Here is an 18,447-nt window from a genome sequence, read left to right as displayed (position 1 = left end):
AATTGCCCAGGTAGAAGATTGGCATTTGCTGATCCCAAAGTGTCATTTCCTGAGAGCATCCCTTAATTGAAGCTAGATCACAGGGGGAGGCAATATCCGATCATTCAGAAATGTTACTTCATATTCAGGATACAACTAGCATATTAGACAGCATTCCAGAGTAAAATATATTAAACTCCAAGTGATAAAGCAGGAATCGGATAAAAACAGACGGCTGTAATTTTGCTTTTATTGTGTGTCTTCCACAGGCAGAATATTGCTGTCACTCAAAAGCAGCAGGGAAAAAAAGGGAAAAAAGACAGAAAGCTGCACATATTCCTCATTATATTTAGCCATCTAATTGGGAAATGTCTGTTAGTGTCTGTTAACCTTGAAAAAAGATGGTTTTCCTTACCGAGCGAGGCCGGCCAGGGCAGCAGGAGCAGTTTAGCAGGCAGCACCTGGCACTCTGGGGTCTGGACGTGGCTCTTTGCTCAGCTACTCCTTGCACACAAAGGGAGCAAGGTGACCCTGTCCCACTCCAGGCTCCCTGGGCACCTGGCCTCCCCTCCCAGGCTATTTCTGGCCCTGTGCTCCCCTTAACCTGGAACGACCTGGACTTGGAGCTGCTCAGGAGATAATTTTAGCTCCAACTCCAGAGCCAGTTCTGGATTCACTAACAGCCCCTGCAGCTCTGCCTTAGAACAGCATTGGAAAAGTATTTCTGGTTGCTTATAGCACAAACACTTCAGGCCAAACCCTGCTCAGCTTTACATTGTGTGAGCCCAGTGACCTTTTGTTTGATTTACGTCATGGCAGGGTTTTTTTGGCCATTCATTCTGGCTTTAGAGGTGTCTGTCAAATGCCAGAAACTTCCATTTATCATCCATGGAGCCATTGGCATCCATGGAAATAGGCCTGGTGTCTGTACTTTCAGGTTTCCTGGGAACTGTGCCTTATTAATTCATGTCTTTAGCAGGAAGCAATGGAAAGTGCTTTTTAAAGCAAAAATATAGTTGTTATATTGAAGGCCTATCATAATTTCAGATCTTTTAGTCTGGCACTAATAACAGTAACTTACTGCATTCATTTTTGGAGGGAGGCTTACAATAACTTTTTTTAATGTATTAATATTGTACTTGTTGAAATATAAAATAGACCCAGAGATTTTAATTTAATATTAGCCCCCCAACAACAATAGCAATCTGAATTTGTGGATGGGAATTCATACTGGAAGAAGTTTTCTTTACATTTTTTTTCATGATTGGAGTAGCACTCTGTGCTTCAAATGAATGTGGTAATTTTAGTGGTTGATTGCATAGCAAAGTAAACCTGAATAGCTGGGCTTTATTATGCAAGAATTCCAGCATGTCAAAAAGAAAATTAAATTACCTCTATATCTTGCAACCCTGCTTAAATTGTCCTTGCAGATAATGCCAGTGAGGCATGGAGAGTGGCCCCAGCACAGACTGGGGTCGTGTTGAGGGTCACTGGTTCACAGCAGCAAAGACCTGATCCTGCCTCCTGCCCCACACAGGGGATCATGGAGTCACAGAATCCTGGAATGCTTTGGGTTGGAAGGGACCTTGAAGCCCATCCCATTCCACCCCTGCCATGGACAGGGACACCTTCCCCCATCCCAGGTTGCTCCAAGCCCCAGTGTCCAACCTGGCCTTGGACACTTCAGGGTTGGGGCAGCCACAGCTTCTCTGGACACCCTGTGCCAGGGCCTTCCCACCCTCACAGGGAGCAATTCCTCCCCAATATCCCATCTATCCCTGCCCCCTGTGTCCTGTCCCTCCATCCCTAGTCTCAGGTCCTCTCCAGCTCTCCTGGAGCCCCTTTAGGCCCTGGAAGAGGCTCTGAGCTCTCCCTGGAGCCTTCTCCAAACTGAATATTCCCATCTCTCCCAGCCTGGCTCCAGAGCAGAGGGGCTCCAGCCTTTGCAATATCTCTGTGACCTCCTCTGGACTTGCTCCAGCAGCTCCAAATCCTTCTGCTGTTGTTCCCCAGGGCTGGAGGCAGCTCTGCAGGTGGGGTTTCACCTGAGTGGGGCAGAGGGGCAAAATCCCCTCCACTGACCTGCTGCCAGAAATCCCTGTGCCAGGGAGAGGTTACAGGGTGGCACCAGGGTTTGGAGAGCAATTGGTGCCTTGGAAGGACCAGTCACTGTCCAGGGAGCACTGGTCACTGCCCAGGGAGCACTGGTCACTGCCCAGGGAGCACTGGTCACTGCCCAGGAGTCACTGCCAAGTTCAGCAGTGCGAGGTTCTGCCTTGCTGGTGTCTCACGGGTTCTCCCTTTATTGTTGCTCCTCCACAGCACTAACACAGTGTCATTGCTTTCTTTTTTGTCAGCTGACAAATGTTTTTTATTTTCCTAGCTTGTCCCACTGGGTTTTGGGGCCCTGATTGCTTTCATTCATGCAACTGCCACAACGGAGCACTGTGCAGCCCCTACGATGGAGAATGTAGATGTACCCATGGTTGGACGGGGCTCTACTGCACTCAGCGTAAGCCTTTCAGAGACAGGGAATCTGTCAAAGTATGTGCTGCTACCTCGTGTCTCTTCCAAGTATTGCAGTTTTCCCTGGAAAACCACATGCTCCTTACTCCTGATAACCTCACATCACCCCTGAGAAAATAGTCCTGAAGGTTTCCAAGGTTTTTTATGCCTTTGGTGCTCGGTAAAGGAGGGGAAAATCATTTAGATTATTGATTCATTGTTAGAATTTGCACAGTCAGTGTCCCTGCTTGTTAATGCCCCAGTATTTATGGTCTGATTTAGGAAAATGGTAGAGATTTCTCACCCTAGTGCCAAATTACTGGTATGAAAGAGGAGATCCAATTCTGGTGAGCCTTTTAAGAAGGTTCTTTCACTTGCAAATAATTGATTGATCCCTGGTCTTGCAGAGAGGTTCTGTTTAGCATCTTCTTTCACTTCTTGAAAATGTAGTTTGTATAGATGGGTCAAGTTTTCATTCTTCTGAAACACTTAAGAGGCAATTCTGTAAAGATGAGAAACATTACTTCAAGAAAATTGTCTGTCACAGTATCTCTGCATTTAGACCATCAAATAAATGTCATTAAATATACAGAGGCTGAAAATCCATTGATTTATATGCCCACATAGTTTGTGCTGATAACACATCTGAGTTTGACTTTCAGCTGATTTCTTACTCTTTCCTTGTTCTGCTTGCTGAAAGGTTGCCCAGCTGCTTTTTATGGGAAGAACTGTGCCAATGTGTGCCAGTGCCAGAACGGAGCCGACTGCGACCACATCACCGGGCAGTGCACGTGCAGGACGGGCTTCACAGGCAAACAGTGTGAGCAGAGTGAGTACCAGCCCCCTCAGTGCCCTCCTGCTCCAGAGCAGGGCTGTTTCACAATTCTTGCACAAACTGGCTCTCAAATGAGGGCTGATGTCAGCAGGACAATGACCTCAGGCACCTTATGTAATGCATAGGGAGGGGAGGGCACCTCTGGAAAAGTGGACAGTCTGAGCATAAAGAAATTCGTGAATCCCTGCAAACTGGGCCTTACATTCCCAGGCTAAAGTTAGTGAGAGAAAGCAAATCACTGCACTCAGTGCTGACTGGGTGGGGCCTTCCCAAACAACTTGGACCTGATTAATGCACACCCAGCCCTAAAGCTGCCTCCAGCCTTGTTAATGGTGCTGAGAGCAGCAGCCCAGGTTTCCCAAGGCATAAAGACTGAAGGGTTAAAAGGAACAAGTCCTTTCTGCTCTCTGCCTTCCAAAGAATACTGGGGCTTTCCCACAGAAGTTATGATGTAGACGTGGTCCAAATAAAGATTCATCTTTACAATGAAAGCAGATCAAGGGAAACAAGGTTGCTTGCCATTTTGGGAAGGGTCTTTGTTTAGCTTGAGCAGTGAGTGTTTCCCAATGAACCTCAATTCATGTGCAAGGGATCTAAATGTCTTCCTGGAATTGTTGTCCATGTCCCACTGAAATATTTAGCAGGCTGTGCCAAATGGCTTCTGAGAAGAACACAGAATGAGGGTCCTGGGAAGTGGATGTGCTCTGTGTGTGTGTTTGTCCAGTGCAGTAATTTTCCCAAGGAAATTCTCACCCACTTACTGGGGTTGTAAACACAGATGAAATCCACCTCATCTTCCCAAGGCAGTAATTCCACAGGGTTCCCTCACTTTTTTTTGGCAGTAAGGTAATTCAGTAACATTCCTGCCAGATTTGCAAGGGAAAACTTTTTAACTGTAGCTTGCTATGTGGATCTTTATGGATGTATTTGTGCATGCAACTTAATTCATAAATGTGGTTTTGCACACACTTGCATTCAGCAAAGTGAATATCTCAGGGCCAAATTTGTGTGCTCTTGGGGGATTGCACATGGCACCAGTGTAACTCTGTAAGTGACCAGCTTAGTGGAATTTGGGGATGCTCTTCACTGCAGCCACAATCAAAATAGGAAACTAAAGAATCCCACAAAGAACTGCACAATAGCAGATTTTATAAAAGGAGCTGCTTTATGATTTGACCCAAGTATAAAGCCTGAGGCTTTCTTCTACACTACAAATGTATTTATTTACTTGTTTTTCTACTGTTTAATCTAAAAGAATCTCTTCATTAAGGCTCCTTCCTTCTCCAAATCCTGCTGAATGGGCAGTCACACTGCATTGCAGATGAAATGCTTAATTGCAGGCATCATTTCTGTGGTGCAGTCCCAAAATTTAGGCCTTATTCATTTTAAGTAGGCTGCAGGCTAATAAAAGAATGAGCATTAATTGTAATAATTTTATTTTTTCTTTGTTTGAGTACCAACAGATTAAATATACAATTCTAGTGCACACTGCAAATCAATAAACAGATACTGGCTATGGTTCTGTACTTAATATTAAGTTTTGGCTACCAGAAGCTACTTTGAGGCTGACATTGGGGAGGTGATGTTATGCAATGAAAAACATGTGCAGTGACACACAAGGAGTCACATCTTGAACAATATATTCCACAGGATCATAGCAAGGGTGCATGTTCTCAGTAATGCAGCTTCTCCATGGAAGTAAGTGACAGACATTATTTCTTTCAATTTATTCTTGAGCAGTGCTTCCAGAAGTACAGTAAGCTGCCTACAGATTTATTGTAATAGCCCATCATGGTAATTGCATGAATAAATTTCTCAGCTGGACATTCAGTCTTTGATAGAAACACAAAGACAGGATAGAAATTCCTTCTGTATTAGGAACCCTGACACTGAAGCAGATAAAATCAAACCATTCAGAGGCTCAGTTCTGAATTTCCACCTACAATCTTCCATTCCTATCCTATTCTATCCTATTCTGTTTCCTACTCATCCCTACCAGTGCCCATCCTGGCACTGTAGGGATGAGTAGGAAAGCATGTGGGGTTTGTTTGGTAAAGGCTGTATGGTTCATATAAAGGTTCATTAAAACTTTTCTTTGCAACTCCCCCCCCAAAAAAATTAAACAGGCAGGTTGGGGAAGAATGTTGAGCTCTGTTGTCTACAGCCTCTGAGCTCAAGCTCTGTTAAACTCTGAACATTTGTAATATATATCAAGCCTTCTAAAGCCTTTGTACCCATCATTGATTTCATTCTATGAATTTTCCAGAAAGTTACAGCTTAATAAGTAACAAACTGCACATAGAATGCATTTGGCTCCTGCTTCAGACTAATAATAGTTTCACATTAGGGTGTTATCCTGGAGATCCTAAAACCAAGGAGACTTCTCTACTGAATTTCCCATGGCAAGTGTTGTGCCCATTCCCAAAAACAGTAGAATTCTTTCCAATGTTTTTCTTTGGCTCCCCAGAGTGCTCTCCAGGAACATTTGGTTATGGTTGCAAACAATTGTGTGAGTGCATGAACAATGCAACGTGTGACCACGTCACAGGCACTTGCTACTGCAGTCCAGGCTTCAAGGGAATCCGATGTGATCAAGGTACAGTGGAATTCTCTCTATAAAATCCCTCTCTCCCTCTCTCTCTTCCCCTCTCCAATGGTGTACTTAAAAAAATACAGTGTTTCAAAAATGAAATGCACGATTCAATTTACAGTGTGTTATGAATTACTTTTAACAGCGGCTCTTATGATGGAAGAATTAAACCCCTATACTAAAATTAGCCCTGCTCTTGGATCAGAGAGGCACTCAGTGGGAGCAATCATTGGAATTATTATTCTCCTTCTAATTATTATGGTCTTGCTGGCACTCTTTGTGTGGTATCGACGGAAACAGAAGGAGAAGGGCCATGACATGCCAAGTGTATCTTACACTCCAGCCATGAGGATGACTAATACAGATTACTCACTTTCTGGTAAGGGTCTTTTTATGTTAATCAAATCCAGACTCATATTCCTGTCTGTTGGGGAAATACAAGTTTCTGTGATGTGTAACACGTGTTATCGAGCCTCAGAAATAATGACACTTCCATTCTTCCTCAGAATGCCGTGATCTTTAAACACATAAATGGGACAGGAAAGCAAATATAAAACTGATTTAAGCTGCTTTCTGTGTGGAATTTGATATGGGATATACCTAGGCAGGAAATATGCTGCATGGAATTTTGAGTCACGTGCATTCCTGTTGCAGTGCAGAGATGTTTCCCTTTGTGAAGCCTTGGGAAGCCTTTTTTGGTTTGAGGAATGGGATTGGCTGGGTCAGTCATAAGGTTTTGGTTTTGTCTGTGCTGCAGTTTGTGATTTGAGGTGTCTGTTTGCTGTCACCCTCTGCTGTGTGCAGACCAGTCCTTGTCATGTAGGCAGCTGGTGGGAATCATCTTCCCAGGAGCTGAGGAAAGCAGGAGAGGGAAAGAGGAAGGCTCTTCAGGATCAAAGCATTCTTCCTTCTTTCTGTCCTCTGCCCCTGCTGTGGAGGACAGCTTTTCTTAACAGATTGTCTAAATTTTGGAGGATGTGATCTCCTTTTCAGTGCTGTCCTTCTTACTCATTCCTCTCTGGCCAATATCAGGGACTATGCCAGGCAGGAGATGGCTTTACTTCCTTCTGGTTTCTCCACTGTCTCAGTGGGGATCTTCTCAGGGTTTACTGCTCTCTGACTTGTTCTCTTCCTTTTAAATGGCTGAAACTCCAAGTCCATGTGAATACAAGTCCCTGGGGCAGCAGAGGTTGGCCCAGCAGCTCTGCTTCCCCAGGCCTGCAGTGTCTTTTTCTTTCTGCTCTAAATCTTTGAGGCCTCTTGGCTTCTCTGCTGTCTCAGGGTGGCACAGCTGGAAGCTTTTTATGGACTTCCCTGCCAAGGATGTGCCTGGAAGGAGCCTCTCCCATTAAGCCAATGACAGTGATGCCTGGCTGCTGTAATACCTGGAACTCAGTCATGGAGCTTCTCATGGCACAGTGACTTCAGTCCTCGTGCCAGGGACATTTTCCTGCCATGGTGTGTCCCACATCATGGCTCTCTGCTGAACACCATTGACTAGTTTCATATCTAGACCACTCACTAGAGCATTCCTTCTTCTGATAGCTACAAATGGGGGAGAAATTATCATGGAGCTCCTTTCATTCCTTCTTATTTTTAAATTTTAGCTTTGCTGGCCCATCCTAAATAGCTGAGAGATCACATCCCTCATCTGCACTGAACCTGGGATCTCTTTTGGTCCTTGGGCTGGGAGTTTAGCTCTGGCCCTTGTGGCATTGCTGCTCTGTGTGAGGTCAGTTTGTAAAAACCCTGAATACCAGGTCCTCACAAACTCAAACAGCACCAGGCCAGGGGGGTTTCATGGGCTTCTCTAGAAAGGAATTGGATAATGGTTCTTCCCTGTTCCCCTCAGTCAGTGATGGGGATGCAGAGACTGGGCCTTTTCTTTCCTCTTACTTTCTTTGTCAGTCCTTCTAGCAATAGAAATTGGATCACTCAAAAAGCTGCGGGTCAGGCATCTCCTTCTGGAGGTCACAAGGACAGTTTTCTCCCTCCTTCCCCTTGGAAAACTCTGCCATCTGAGCTTGCAGAGGAAGATTAAGCAGATAGAAACACACTGCTCCATCTTCAGCTCATTATAAATTGCCTGTAGGTACCAGCATTGTTTCAAGTTTTGGGTTTCGCTCTTTTTAGAAGGGCATTTAAAAATTCTAGACAAGAGCTTCTGAAAACTCCCTGCCAAATCCTGACTGTCCTCCAGTACTTTCCCCTACTGAGACTTTCAGTAACTGCCCCAAGTTTGGCCTTACCAATGCTGCTTCTTGTGCATGGAGCAGAGAGGCAGGAAAAGGTGCTGCTGTGCACCTCCCTCAGCAGAAAGTGGGGAGGGGGATCTGAGACAAGCTCACAGAAAAGGAAGATGTGGCTGGCAAGACAACACGTGTGTGTCTGAGGGCAGGTGTGTTACAGAGGATGCTGAAGGACAGCAGTGATGCCTCAGGTTTTAGCTTTTATATTTTTCACATTCTGTGCTGCTTTAGTCTGTGCTTCTGAGCTTCACATGAGGGTTGGTGAGCTCTGTGCACAGAGCAGGGAGACAAAACAATTCCTGCTCCAGCTGGGCACTAAGGACAAACAATCCAAATCTCAGCCCAGGAGCACAAACCCTGTGGGCTGGAGAGAGAAAAACAAGCAGGGTGGGAGTGCCTGGGCCAAAGCTGGGCTGGGACAATGAACTGCAAGGTGCCAATGGAGCAGAGCTGATCCCAGGGAGAGACCCCGTGCCCGGCCGTGCATTTTGGGACCATTTTGGGTCATCTTGGGTGCAGCCCTGGCTGGGCTCTGGTGCTGCCCAAGGTGGATCCATTGAGGCCTCCTAATAAATCCCTACTTTATTCTTTAGCTCTGTCCAGCCTCTGCTCTGGGTCAGCCTTCTCAAGGCATCAGCAGCAATATTGCACAGAGGGAACAGGGATTCCAACCTTCACCTGCAGGTTTGCTTGTGGATTAAGGGCAGAATACCATGGAGATGTGCTTGTCCAATGGATATAATCCCATGTAAACCCAGGTACTTTGGCAAGAATTCCACCTGGATAGCTGCAGCATCCAGCCCTCTGTGGCTGTGACATTATGGCTCTCCTGAATCAACAGTTGTTCTTTTGCCTGTTTACTCTTACTTGGGTAATGGTGGTGTTGTTTCTGAATAGAGCCACATACACAGATCCCTAGCTCCTGCAGGCAGCAATTTCCTCCAGCACATTTATTTCTGGAGGGTGTTTTTGGTCTTTAGGTCCTCAGCTCCTGTGAGGCTGATAATCCATGCATATGTGTGAGAGAGATTATGAGGAAGGGGAACCCCCTGGGCAGCCCTGGGACTCTTTTGCATTTGTGGATGAAGGATGTGGCAGCAGAACACACACTTTGCCCAGCAGCCAGAGAAGAAAACCACCTGTTCTGGGAGGGCTTATCCACAGCACATGGATCCAAGAGCAAACTTTCCCAAATAAACCTGAAATCAAAATGGTGCTCCCCAGCCTGAGAGCAGTGCACTACATCCAAAAAAGATTTTAAAGTGCAGGTTGTTTAGTTCAAGGAGATGGGGCCAGAAGGGAAAACTGTGTGGCAGTGCTGGAGAGCAGCAGAGATTTCTTAGTGGGACTTTCACAAAGACTTGGCCATGGGCTGGAGTGATGTTTGAGGTCTTGTCAAGGTCTTGGCAAACTTTCTGGTATGGGTGAATCCTCTGCTGAGAGCCAAGAGCTAAGCAAACAACACAAATAAAGCATCATGGATCCTGAAGCCTAGACAAGACACTTCCAGAAATGATCTGCAGATGATGGGTGGTGGGAGGTGGCAGAGTGAACCCTCCTGTTTGGAGCCTTCAGCCTGTCTCCCTGACACTGTGTGGGCAGAGAAGACCCACACAAAGAGAAGGAAGCAGCTCCATTTAGCAGTTGAGAAGTCTGGGTTTGTATTTACTGCAGAGTGCTCACTTATTCCCTTTTTTGTGGCTGGGCTAGGGCCCAGTTTCCACAGTACTGTCCTGCAGGATGGGGACAGATGCTGTCTGTGGCACCCCAGAGCCCAGGCTCAGAGCAGGAGCTCAGTCTGATTCCCTTTCCTTTAGGCATATGTGTCTTTCCTTGCTGTTCAGACCAGAATAAAATTCTCACCTTTGGGAAGAGAGAGATTTTTTGTGGGCTGGGGGTTTTTTTGTTGGTTTTTTTTTTTTTTTGGTTTTTTTTTTTTTTTTTTAACAGGGATAGCATTAGATTTGAATTTGATGTATTTCCAGCCAGCAGTTACAAGAGCTTCATGAATAAATGTGTAGAAAATGGACTGTGCTATCAAGGTAAATCAGCCTGGGTGGCTACTTAAGTATCGACCAGAGGGAAGGGTGTAGCAGGAATAATTCTGAGTTCAGGGTGCTGCGTGCAAGGGAGGGAAGAAAAGGGTTTTGGGGGATGTGTACAAGCTCAGAGTCATTAATTCAACACTGTGCTAAGTAGTAGAGCACTCTGGTAGAGTTTTATTGCAGCTCATTTTGGGTGCAGAGGACAAGCTCCAGCCAGCTGAGCTGGGTGAGCACTCACCTTGTCTCAGGTGGTTCCTGGTGACATCAGTGAGCACCTCAAATCCCACTGCAGAGCCACAGGTCCTGCTCCTCCAGCTGGTCCTGGCCCACAGCCTGTGGGTAAGGGGAGGGAAAAGGCAGAGCTGGATCCACCCACACTTTCAGAGCAGAAAGACTCAGATGCAAGTGTCCTGTTTAACTGGGACTGTGGGCTGTGGGGAGGGAGGACAGGCCCTTGAGCCCAGCCCCCTGAGCAGGCTCAAAGCTGTCTTGGTGGGGGGCACACGCTGACATGAAGGGTGGGTTCCAGCCCCAGTTCCCACTGGCAGAGCCCAAGAGAGATGTGTTTCCTGCTGGTTTGATTGTAAATGTCCCAGAGCTGTAGCTGGGGGAGATGGCAGAGCCCTGGCAGCCTGGCTGACAGATGTTCAATGCAAAGACTTCAGCTCTGGAATCACATCCTGATCTGAGATCATTTGTCAGCAGCAGCTCTGGAAACCAGCTGGGTCTCAAAGGCTCTGCACTTAGCACAAAAGAGAGCTGACCTCGAAAATCTCATTGCATGTTTCAGCAGAAAAGCAGTGCTTGGTCAGAGCTGCACATGCAGGAGCAGCTTCCCCTGAGCCCTGAGCCACAGCCCTTATGTAAGACACCCTGCAGATAAACCCCCTTCTTGGAAACAGGATATTCTGCAGTAAATTAGGCTCAATCTAAACCTCCACAAGATGTCAGCAAAGCAAAGTGCATGTTCAGAGAGAGGCAGAGGAGAATGCAGAGGGCAAGGAGAGGAGGTGATGGTGGCTGGGGACCCCAGGTCCCTGTCCTTCCTCACCCATTGCTGCCAGCCTCCAGTAAAGGTGAAGATGTGCTCAAGCAGCCAGCCCAGCACTTCATTTCCCTTTGACATGAAGGTGTTCCCCACAACCAACCTCTCTGCCTGCAGTCTGAGCCCATGCTTTAGCAAAGCCCATTCATTTGCTGCTTACAGGGCCTCGTTGTTTAAATGATGCTGCTCCAGTTGGAATTTTCCATCTCTTCTCCTGATGGTACTTTGAAATATGTATCTATTTGTTATGCAGCTGGAACCAGATTGGGATTGATGTTTTCATTAGAACTGCCACTATAAATATGATGCCTCTCTTGGTAAATTATTCTGCTTGGTAAATGTGTTTATAACTTAAATTGAGGAAATAGATAAAATGTCTCTGAGCATACAATGTAACTGCCCAGGTTTGCCTTTCAGGGCTCCAGCTTTGGTTTTTGAAAAGCCTTTGCACACAATAGAAAACGTTTTGGACTCCTTGGTACAGTTAGAGCACCTTGATTTCTAACATTACTCCTGGTTTTGTAACAAAAAGGTTTCATTTGTTTCAAGTGCAAGACTGCCCAGGGGCTCTTCCATAGGTTAAACTAAGGAGGCAGCTGTGTTGCAGCCCATGCATTTCCTGAGTTTTGCCTCCCCCCTCACCTGCAAAGCAGCTGGACTGTCAGGAATGACTTTATTAACACCTTCAAGAAGATGATAACATTGTATTATTGAAGTATTTTGGTTTTTTTCTCTAATATTTAATGCTAATAGTCAAGAGCTTCACACCATAATGCAGGATAGATTGCATCTGCAGATGTTTTAGAACACCCAGTACTCCAACAAAGATTTCTAAACTAGATTGTCTCTACCATGTTTTCAGTTTCTTAAGAACTGTTGTGGCTTCCAAAGTATTTTGTGCTGACTTGTTTTCTTCCCAGATATATCCCAGGGTAGCAGCAGTGTTCATTGTTTTTCCAATCCAAGCTACCACACTCTCTCATGTGGGGTGACTTCACGCTTCTTTCCCAGTAATCTGGATGGAAACAGCTCCTGTAAGGTAGATATTACCCCACCCCACTGCAGCAATGTTCTTATCAGTTCAAGGAAATCAACCAAAGCAATGCCTCTCGGGCCCTGTTGTCTGCCAGCACTCCTTCAAACTCCAGGGTAGCATTCCTGATGTCCCAGACACTGAAAGGTTGGATTTCCCCTCCCTGTATCTTCCCCATCTCTGGGAATGGGAACTGGAGTCTCATGCCTGTCTGGGTCAGCAAGGCTTGGTGTCTTAGCAACTCTGAGGTATGTTTGCTTCTCAGAAGAGATAAATAACTCAATAAATATAATTATCCACTAACACAACACCAGTAAATCAATGAAGCATCCATCAGTAATCTCTCTTTGCTGTTTCATTGTTTCCCACATCAGACACACCAATTCCCTGCTGACACAGACAAGCAGAAAGATGCAAGAAAGTACCAGGGGTGCTTCTGAGGACTCATGCAGGGACATTCTGGGAGCTCTGCTGTCACTCCTGGCTCTCCAGCAGAGCCACTCCAACCCTGTCACTGGATCACTGGAACATCCACGAGCACTTTCCTTGTCATTTGTTGCAATGGATTCCCTCAGACCATTCATGAACAACACTGTGACTCAATTCAGAACTTTAGCAGTAGATTTAAATGTGGCAAATGGTAAAACAGCTCCTCCTTTGGAGCCTTAATAAGCCCAGGTGGGGCAAAGCAGAGGGAGCCCAGGAAAAAGCAAATGCAGTTGATTTCATTAAGGTTGTCAGCTTTAAAAAAGATGGTATTTCAGGCTGTGTCACCTTCATCCAAATGTAACTATTCACTGGAATGCCATATGAACAAGATTAATGCAAAAAAGACAGCATTGTACAGGACAGGCAAAAATATCTCTACATGTGCTCCTGTAAGTAATTTCTTAGTTGTTAAAAGAAAATCTCATTAAAATGCAATAAAAAGGCTGGCTCCAGAGATTTCTCAGAGAAATGTTTAGACAGATGTGTAAATATGTTTTTTGATGTAGATGGTCCCTTTGCATCATGAATTTTTGCTCCCCAAATTGAAAGTGCAAATGCTCATAATGTCAAATTTAGGATGTGTGTCCATCTGGACCACTAATCCTTTTGCAGAAATTTAAATCAATTCAGAAAAGGTCAAAGCCAGCACCTATCCTGGATTCCCAGCCTGCAGTGCCATCTTCTCACAGAACTAGTTCAAAAATTAAGCTGCTGGAAAGGTTTAATCCCCAAGTGGTGCTTTGGGACTCGCCTGGAAACTGCTCCCCCTGCTGCAGCTCTGGCCATTGTAGTCAGTCAGGTTGTCCTGGTAATCACTGAAAGACCAATAGAACTGGTATTTTCAGGGTATTTATCAAAATATATGGCCTGATATTTCCTTTAGATCTCCCACCATCTCACTTATTAATGAGAATGCTTTGCAGTGCTGAATAGCTGAGGATGGCCAAAAATACACTTTGTCTGTCTGCAGCTCTGCAGCCAAGTAAGACAAAGGAGCATATAAAGCCCTAATAGCTGCCTTAACGAGTTCATTTCCAAATCAGTCTGCCTGGTGCCATTCTCACTTTCTGCAGAGAAATGTGCACAAGTTGTACTTGGAGGATTCATTTCTTTAGAGTGCCAGCTGGGGTCACAAAGGAGCCAGCACAGATGCAAAATGAAAAGCCAGTGGCAGAGGAATGTGTGAAGGGCTGAGCCAGACCCGGGATGTGTTACCTCCCTGTGCTCCAAGGAGATCAGGCCTGGAGGCGCTGGGCTGGAGCCATTCCTCTCTCACAGCCTGGGCAAAGCACAAAGGCAGCACAGCTGGGAGCCCTGCTCCAGTTTGGGGGAAGTTTTCTCTCCTGTGCTTCCCTGCCCTTTCTTTCCATGTCTTGCCTTTTCTCCCCTCTTTTCTTGATGATCTCTCCACTCCATTATCTTTTTTATTCTCATGTCCCTATTCCTATTCTCTTTTCTCCCCCAACTCTACACATATAATTCCTGTTCCCTTCCTGCTTTCCTCTCCCATCTCCAGGATCCCTGCCTGGGGGCTCGTACTGACCCTGCTGCAGCTCCCAAGGTGGCACCTCTGGAGGGAAGGAGCTGGGTGAGGCTTCAGCAGGAGCTGGAGGGGCCAGCACTGCACTGGGGACAGTTTGTGACACGGGTCTGTCTGCACAGGATGGGAGCAGGGCCAGGTTTCAGCAGGGGGAAGGATCTCACCTCCTCATGCCCCCTCTGCCAGACACACATTTGGCCACTGCTCAGGTCCTGCAGGTGAACCATTGGAGCTGCTGAGAGACAAGCACCAGTGGAGGCATCAAACCCTCCCCAGTGTGTTTGGGGTGGGGGTTGTGCCAGTGGAGCACAGACTGGAACACAGGCAGAAGGAAAACAAGTGGGAGGATAAGGGGGAGCCTATCAGAAGAGACTGAAAAAAGGCTTGGCTGCTTTTATCTGGTAAAATGAATGCTGAGGGGGAGCATGATTGCCATCTATAAATACAGCAAGGTAAACACGAGGAGGGAGGAGAGCTATTTAAGTGAGATGACAGAGCTGGCTCGAGAACAAATGAGGATGAACTAGCCATGAATGCATCGAAGCTGGAAATTAGATTTCTACCATCAGATCAGGGAGAGTTTGGAATAGCTTCCCAGGAAGACTAATGGGACAAAGAAATCTGATTACTGTTAAAATGGAGCTTGATCAGCTTTCTGAAGGATTGTGTGCCTGGGTGTTTGCAGTAAAAGGCAGCTGGACACACGGACTGGCGGATCCAAGCCCTTGCAGTCCTGTCCCCAAGCCTGTGCCAGGTGCCAGCAGGAGCTTGTAGGGCTGAGCTTCATCTCTGTGCAAGGACCCTGAGAATGGATCTGCAGCTCTGAGGTTCAGCAGGAGGCTCCAGCATCTCAGTGCAGGCTTTTAGCTCCCAGCACTTTGCCACAAGTAATTGCTCTCCCAACGGGAGAGAGCTTGGCAAGTCAGCTTGGGGGCAATGCTGGAACCATTGGAGCCAAGAGATGTTTTACTGTGAGTTTAACTGAAGCCAAACCTTGACCTTTGCTTATGAGCTCCTACAAGGAGGTTTGGCCTTTTTTCTCATGACATGTGCAGCACCAGCTAGTAATGATGCTGCAAGTCACCAAGGAGTATCAGGCATGAACTCAGGTGACCTTTTGTCACAGAATTACCAAAAGTTTCCAACGCAGATAAATGGGGATTACGTACCTCTATACCTGTGACTCCACATCAGAGCTCTCATTGCTGAACCACAGACCAGATTTCAGATGCTGAGGACCTGTTTTTTCAGAGGGTGTTTGGCAGGACCACTCACAGAACTCAGGGCTTCAATGCCAGCTTTGTGTCTGAGTTTTTGAACTAAGTACATGAAGTAAAAACAAATCTTTCACCAAGCTCTGCAAAGTTCATGAAGAATACTCTGTGTAAAGGAAGAGGCTGCTGCAAAATGGAGGATTCTCACCTTGAGCTTTTGCAAAGCTCATAATTCCACCCTCATTCCCTTCCTGCATCGCAGCAAAAGTCCAGGTGTTGGTTTCTAGAGACATCATAAAAATCAATTGCTATTAGATGTCCTGATTTTTTAAAGCCAGCAGTTTCACATCTATTAAAGGAAGTCCTAAATTCTACCAAAGACTTCACATAAAATTACAAAATGCAAAACAGAGGTCACTGGAAATGGTCTGACTGGATGTCACCCAGCTAATAAAAAGGTATTCAGCACAGAAAGCACCATTCAAGTACCTCTGACTAAAACCTGCCCAAGAAAAAGGAGGACTGCAAATACAGAATGGCTGCAGCACGTTCAGGATGGGCATCTAAAACTGAGCAGCACAAGCTTGGACCAGAGAGACCTAAGTCAGTAGTTAGGGAAATAAATGTCAAATTATTGATTGCACTCCTGGAGGATAAAGGTATGATGGAATTCCTGCCAGCACTTCTTTGCCTAATCACCACAGACTTAAAAACCTGGGCATTGACAAATGGCTGGTGGTGATCAAGTGGCCACTGTCATCTATCCAGCTGTTTCAGACAGGCAGATAATGACTTTGTTTACTCAGGCTGGTATCTTGTTGATCTTAAAGGAAAAGTTGCCAGATATGAGGTAGTTTTAACCAAATTGCTAAAATTACCAGCCTGGAATTTTAATGGATAAGTTTACTATGAAGGATTTCTTCCTCCAGAAAAGCAATTTTGCTTCACAGTAAAAACTGAAGTATTTTCTATCTAAAAAAAAAGAAATGTTAACAAATTATAGTGTGCTAAGAAATGATAGTAGCACAAAGAGACAGCTATAATCACATTCAGAAAAATTGCATTCAGAAAAACTTAGAAATGTCCCCAAATCATTTCATTAAAAAAAATCAATTCTAGCCCGTAGCTCTTCATGCCAAAATTTTAGGTTTGTGAGCTGATTTATAAATCCTGCAAAGCCACAGCTTTTAATAGAAACCCCAAGACTTTAATAAATGTGCCCTAAGTGGTGCAGCTGGGTTGAAAAATCAGCATTTGCGTTCTGGCTGCAAGTTTTGAAGAGAAGAATGAAGCTGTGGGCTCTGCTGAGAAGAACTGATGGTGCCAAGGGTTGAATTCTTCCCAGTGACCACATTCCAAATGGATCTGCTCTTCATGCCCCTGCCACTGCTGGGCTGTCCACCTGCCCCATCCATCCATCCATCCATCCATCCATCCATCCATCCATCCATCCATCCATCCATCCATCCATCCCTGCCTCTGCTGTCTGTTTCCATTCCCAGTTTGGAAGCACAGGGAGCTGCTGGATGATCAGGAAATGACTCCTGGGCTCTCCTGGTTTCCTGCAGAGGTTCCTCAGTGCCGGGGGCAGCGGGAGCACTGCGGGCACAGGAACAACACAGGGAGGCTGTAGCCCAAGGTGGGGTGGCAGCAGCACTGAGGCTGTTGGAAAGGACTGTGGAGGGGTGAAAATGCCCTTGGAATGTGGCTGTAGGGCCCCAGCTGGGATTTAATATCCCAATAGGCTTCAATACATCAGTGGGGGGTTTTGTTCTGGGTCTAAAAACCTATTAAGACAGCTAAGCAAAAAGGAATGGTAGATCAGGAAAAATTAAATGTTGTGGCAATTTTGAATAATCTCTTTCAATTGTAGCCTCCTTTTTGTTTAGCATTTTCTTGTAAATACAGTAAAATAGCAGAGCTGAACGCTTCCAAACACAGCAGGAGGCTTCCCAGTCTGGAAGCAGACACAGGAGGGCAGTGATGGCTTCCAACCTTTTCAAAAACAAGGCTGGGATTTGCTCTTGAATTGACACTTCCTGTGACCAGCTGTATTCCAGCAGGTGTGGCTTTCAAGGGAATAATGTGAGGAGGAAAGCTCAGCAGTTTTAGCACCTACAGCTATTCCCAGACCCCCCTGCAGGGCTCAGCTGGTGACCACTCATCTGTGGAGCCCCTTCTGCCCTGCCCAGCCCAGTGGGGCCGTGCAGAGGCCCCTCTGCTCTCACTGCACACTCTGGGAGGTGCTGTCCCAGCACCTGCAGGGCAGCCCTGGGCTCTCCTCTTTGCTGGCAGATCCACAGGGGCCTTTGTGCTCCATCATTGCCAAAGTGATTTTCCTTGAATTGAGAGAACTCGTGTCCCCTGCATCTCCTGTCAGTGCACCCCCAGCTGTGGCAGCAGAGCCCCAGGCTCCAGGCAGCCCCTCTGTGCATGCTGGTGTAGGGGTTTGATCCATCCATCTCATGGAGTATTTTGGAGTGTGTCACCCCACGTCCACAGGCATCCCAGTCGTGGTTCCAAAGGAATTCCTGTGTTCTCCAGCATGTTTGTGTTCATGGCTTGGTGAAGTGACTTTCCTTTGTGATTTTCCCTAATGCTAGTGAACAGCTGTCCAACTCACACAGATAAAGGGCTGAGATGGTGAGGCCAAGGCAGGAGTCACCTCCCATTTTTATTCCTGACATCCTTGGGCTGTAGTCTGGGGTGGGAACTGTCTGTCTCTTCCAGCATTAACCCATTATCATACTTTTTGAACAGCTCAGTAACAAAATCCTTGACAGAGAAACTGCAGACTGGAGACCCTACAGCTATCTGAATGAACTAGGTCAGTAATTTTTAAACACTTTAATCACTTCAGTAGACTTTAGAGCAATTCCAAATCCAAATCAGCCTTTCATAAAGGCATTAACAATAATGAGGA

The 18,447-nt window shown here is 46.1% G+C and overlaps 1 protein-coding gene across 2 annotated transcripts in view; it reads left to right on the top strand.

Annotated features, from left to right (window-relative positions):
* The window catches only part of MEGF11 (multiple EGF like domains 11), a 194,554-nt gene that overhangs the window by 164,797 nt on the left and 11,310 nt on the right, over positions 1-18,447 (top strand). Inside the window, exons 15-20 of one of the 2 annotated variants that reach the window (XM_059858704.1) lie at positions 2,363-2,491; positions 3,185-3,313; positions 5,787-5,915; positions 6,055-6,288; positions 12,169-12,287; positions 18,285-18,351. In XM_059858704.1, the coding sequence (XP_059714687.1) occupies positions 2,363-2,491; positions 3,185-3,313; positions 5,787-5,915; positions 6,055-6,288; positions 12,169-12,287; positions 18,285-18,351 (807 nt within the window). The remainder of the gene's footprint in view (positions 1-2,362; positions 2,492-3,184; positions 3,314-5,786; positions 5,916-6,054; positions 6,289-12,168; positions 12,288-18,284; positions 18,352-18,447) is intronic. The other variant, XM_059858705.1, reaches the window with a different exon arrangement.

Source organism: Haemorhous mexicanus, chromosome 13 (assembly GCF_027477595.1).
Source record: "Haemorhous mexicanus isolate bHaeMex1 chromosome 13, bHaeMex1.pri, whole genome shotgun sequence".
Lineage (NCBI taxonomy): Eukaryota > Metazoa > Chordata > Aves > Passeriformes > Fringillidae > Haemorhous > Haemorhous mexicanus.
This window is presented reverse-complemented; position numbering and strand designations above follow the sequence as displayed.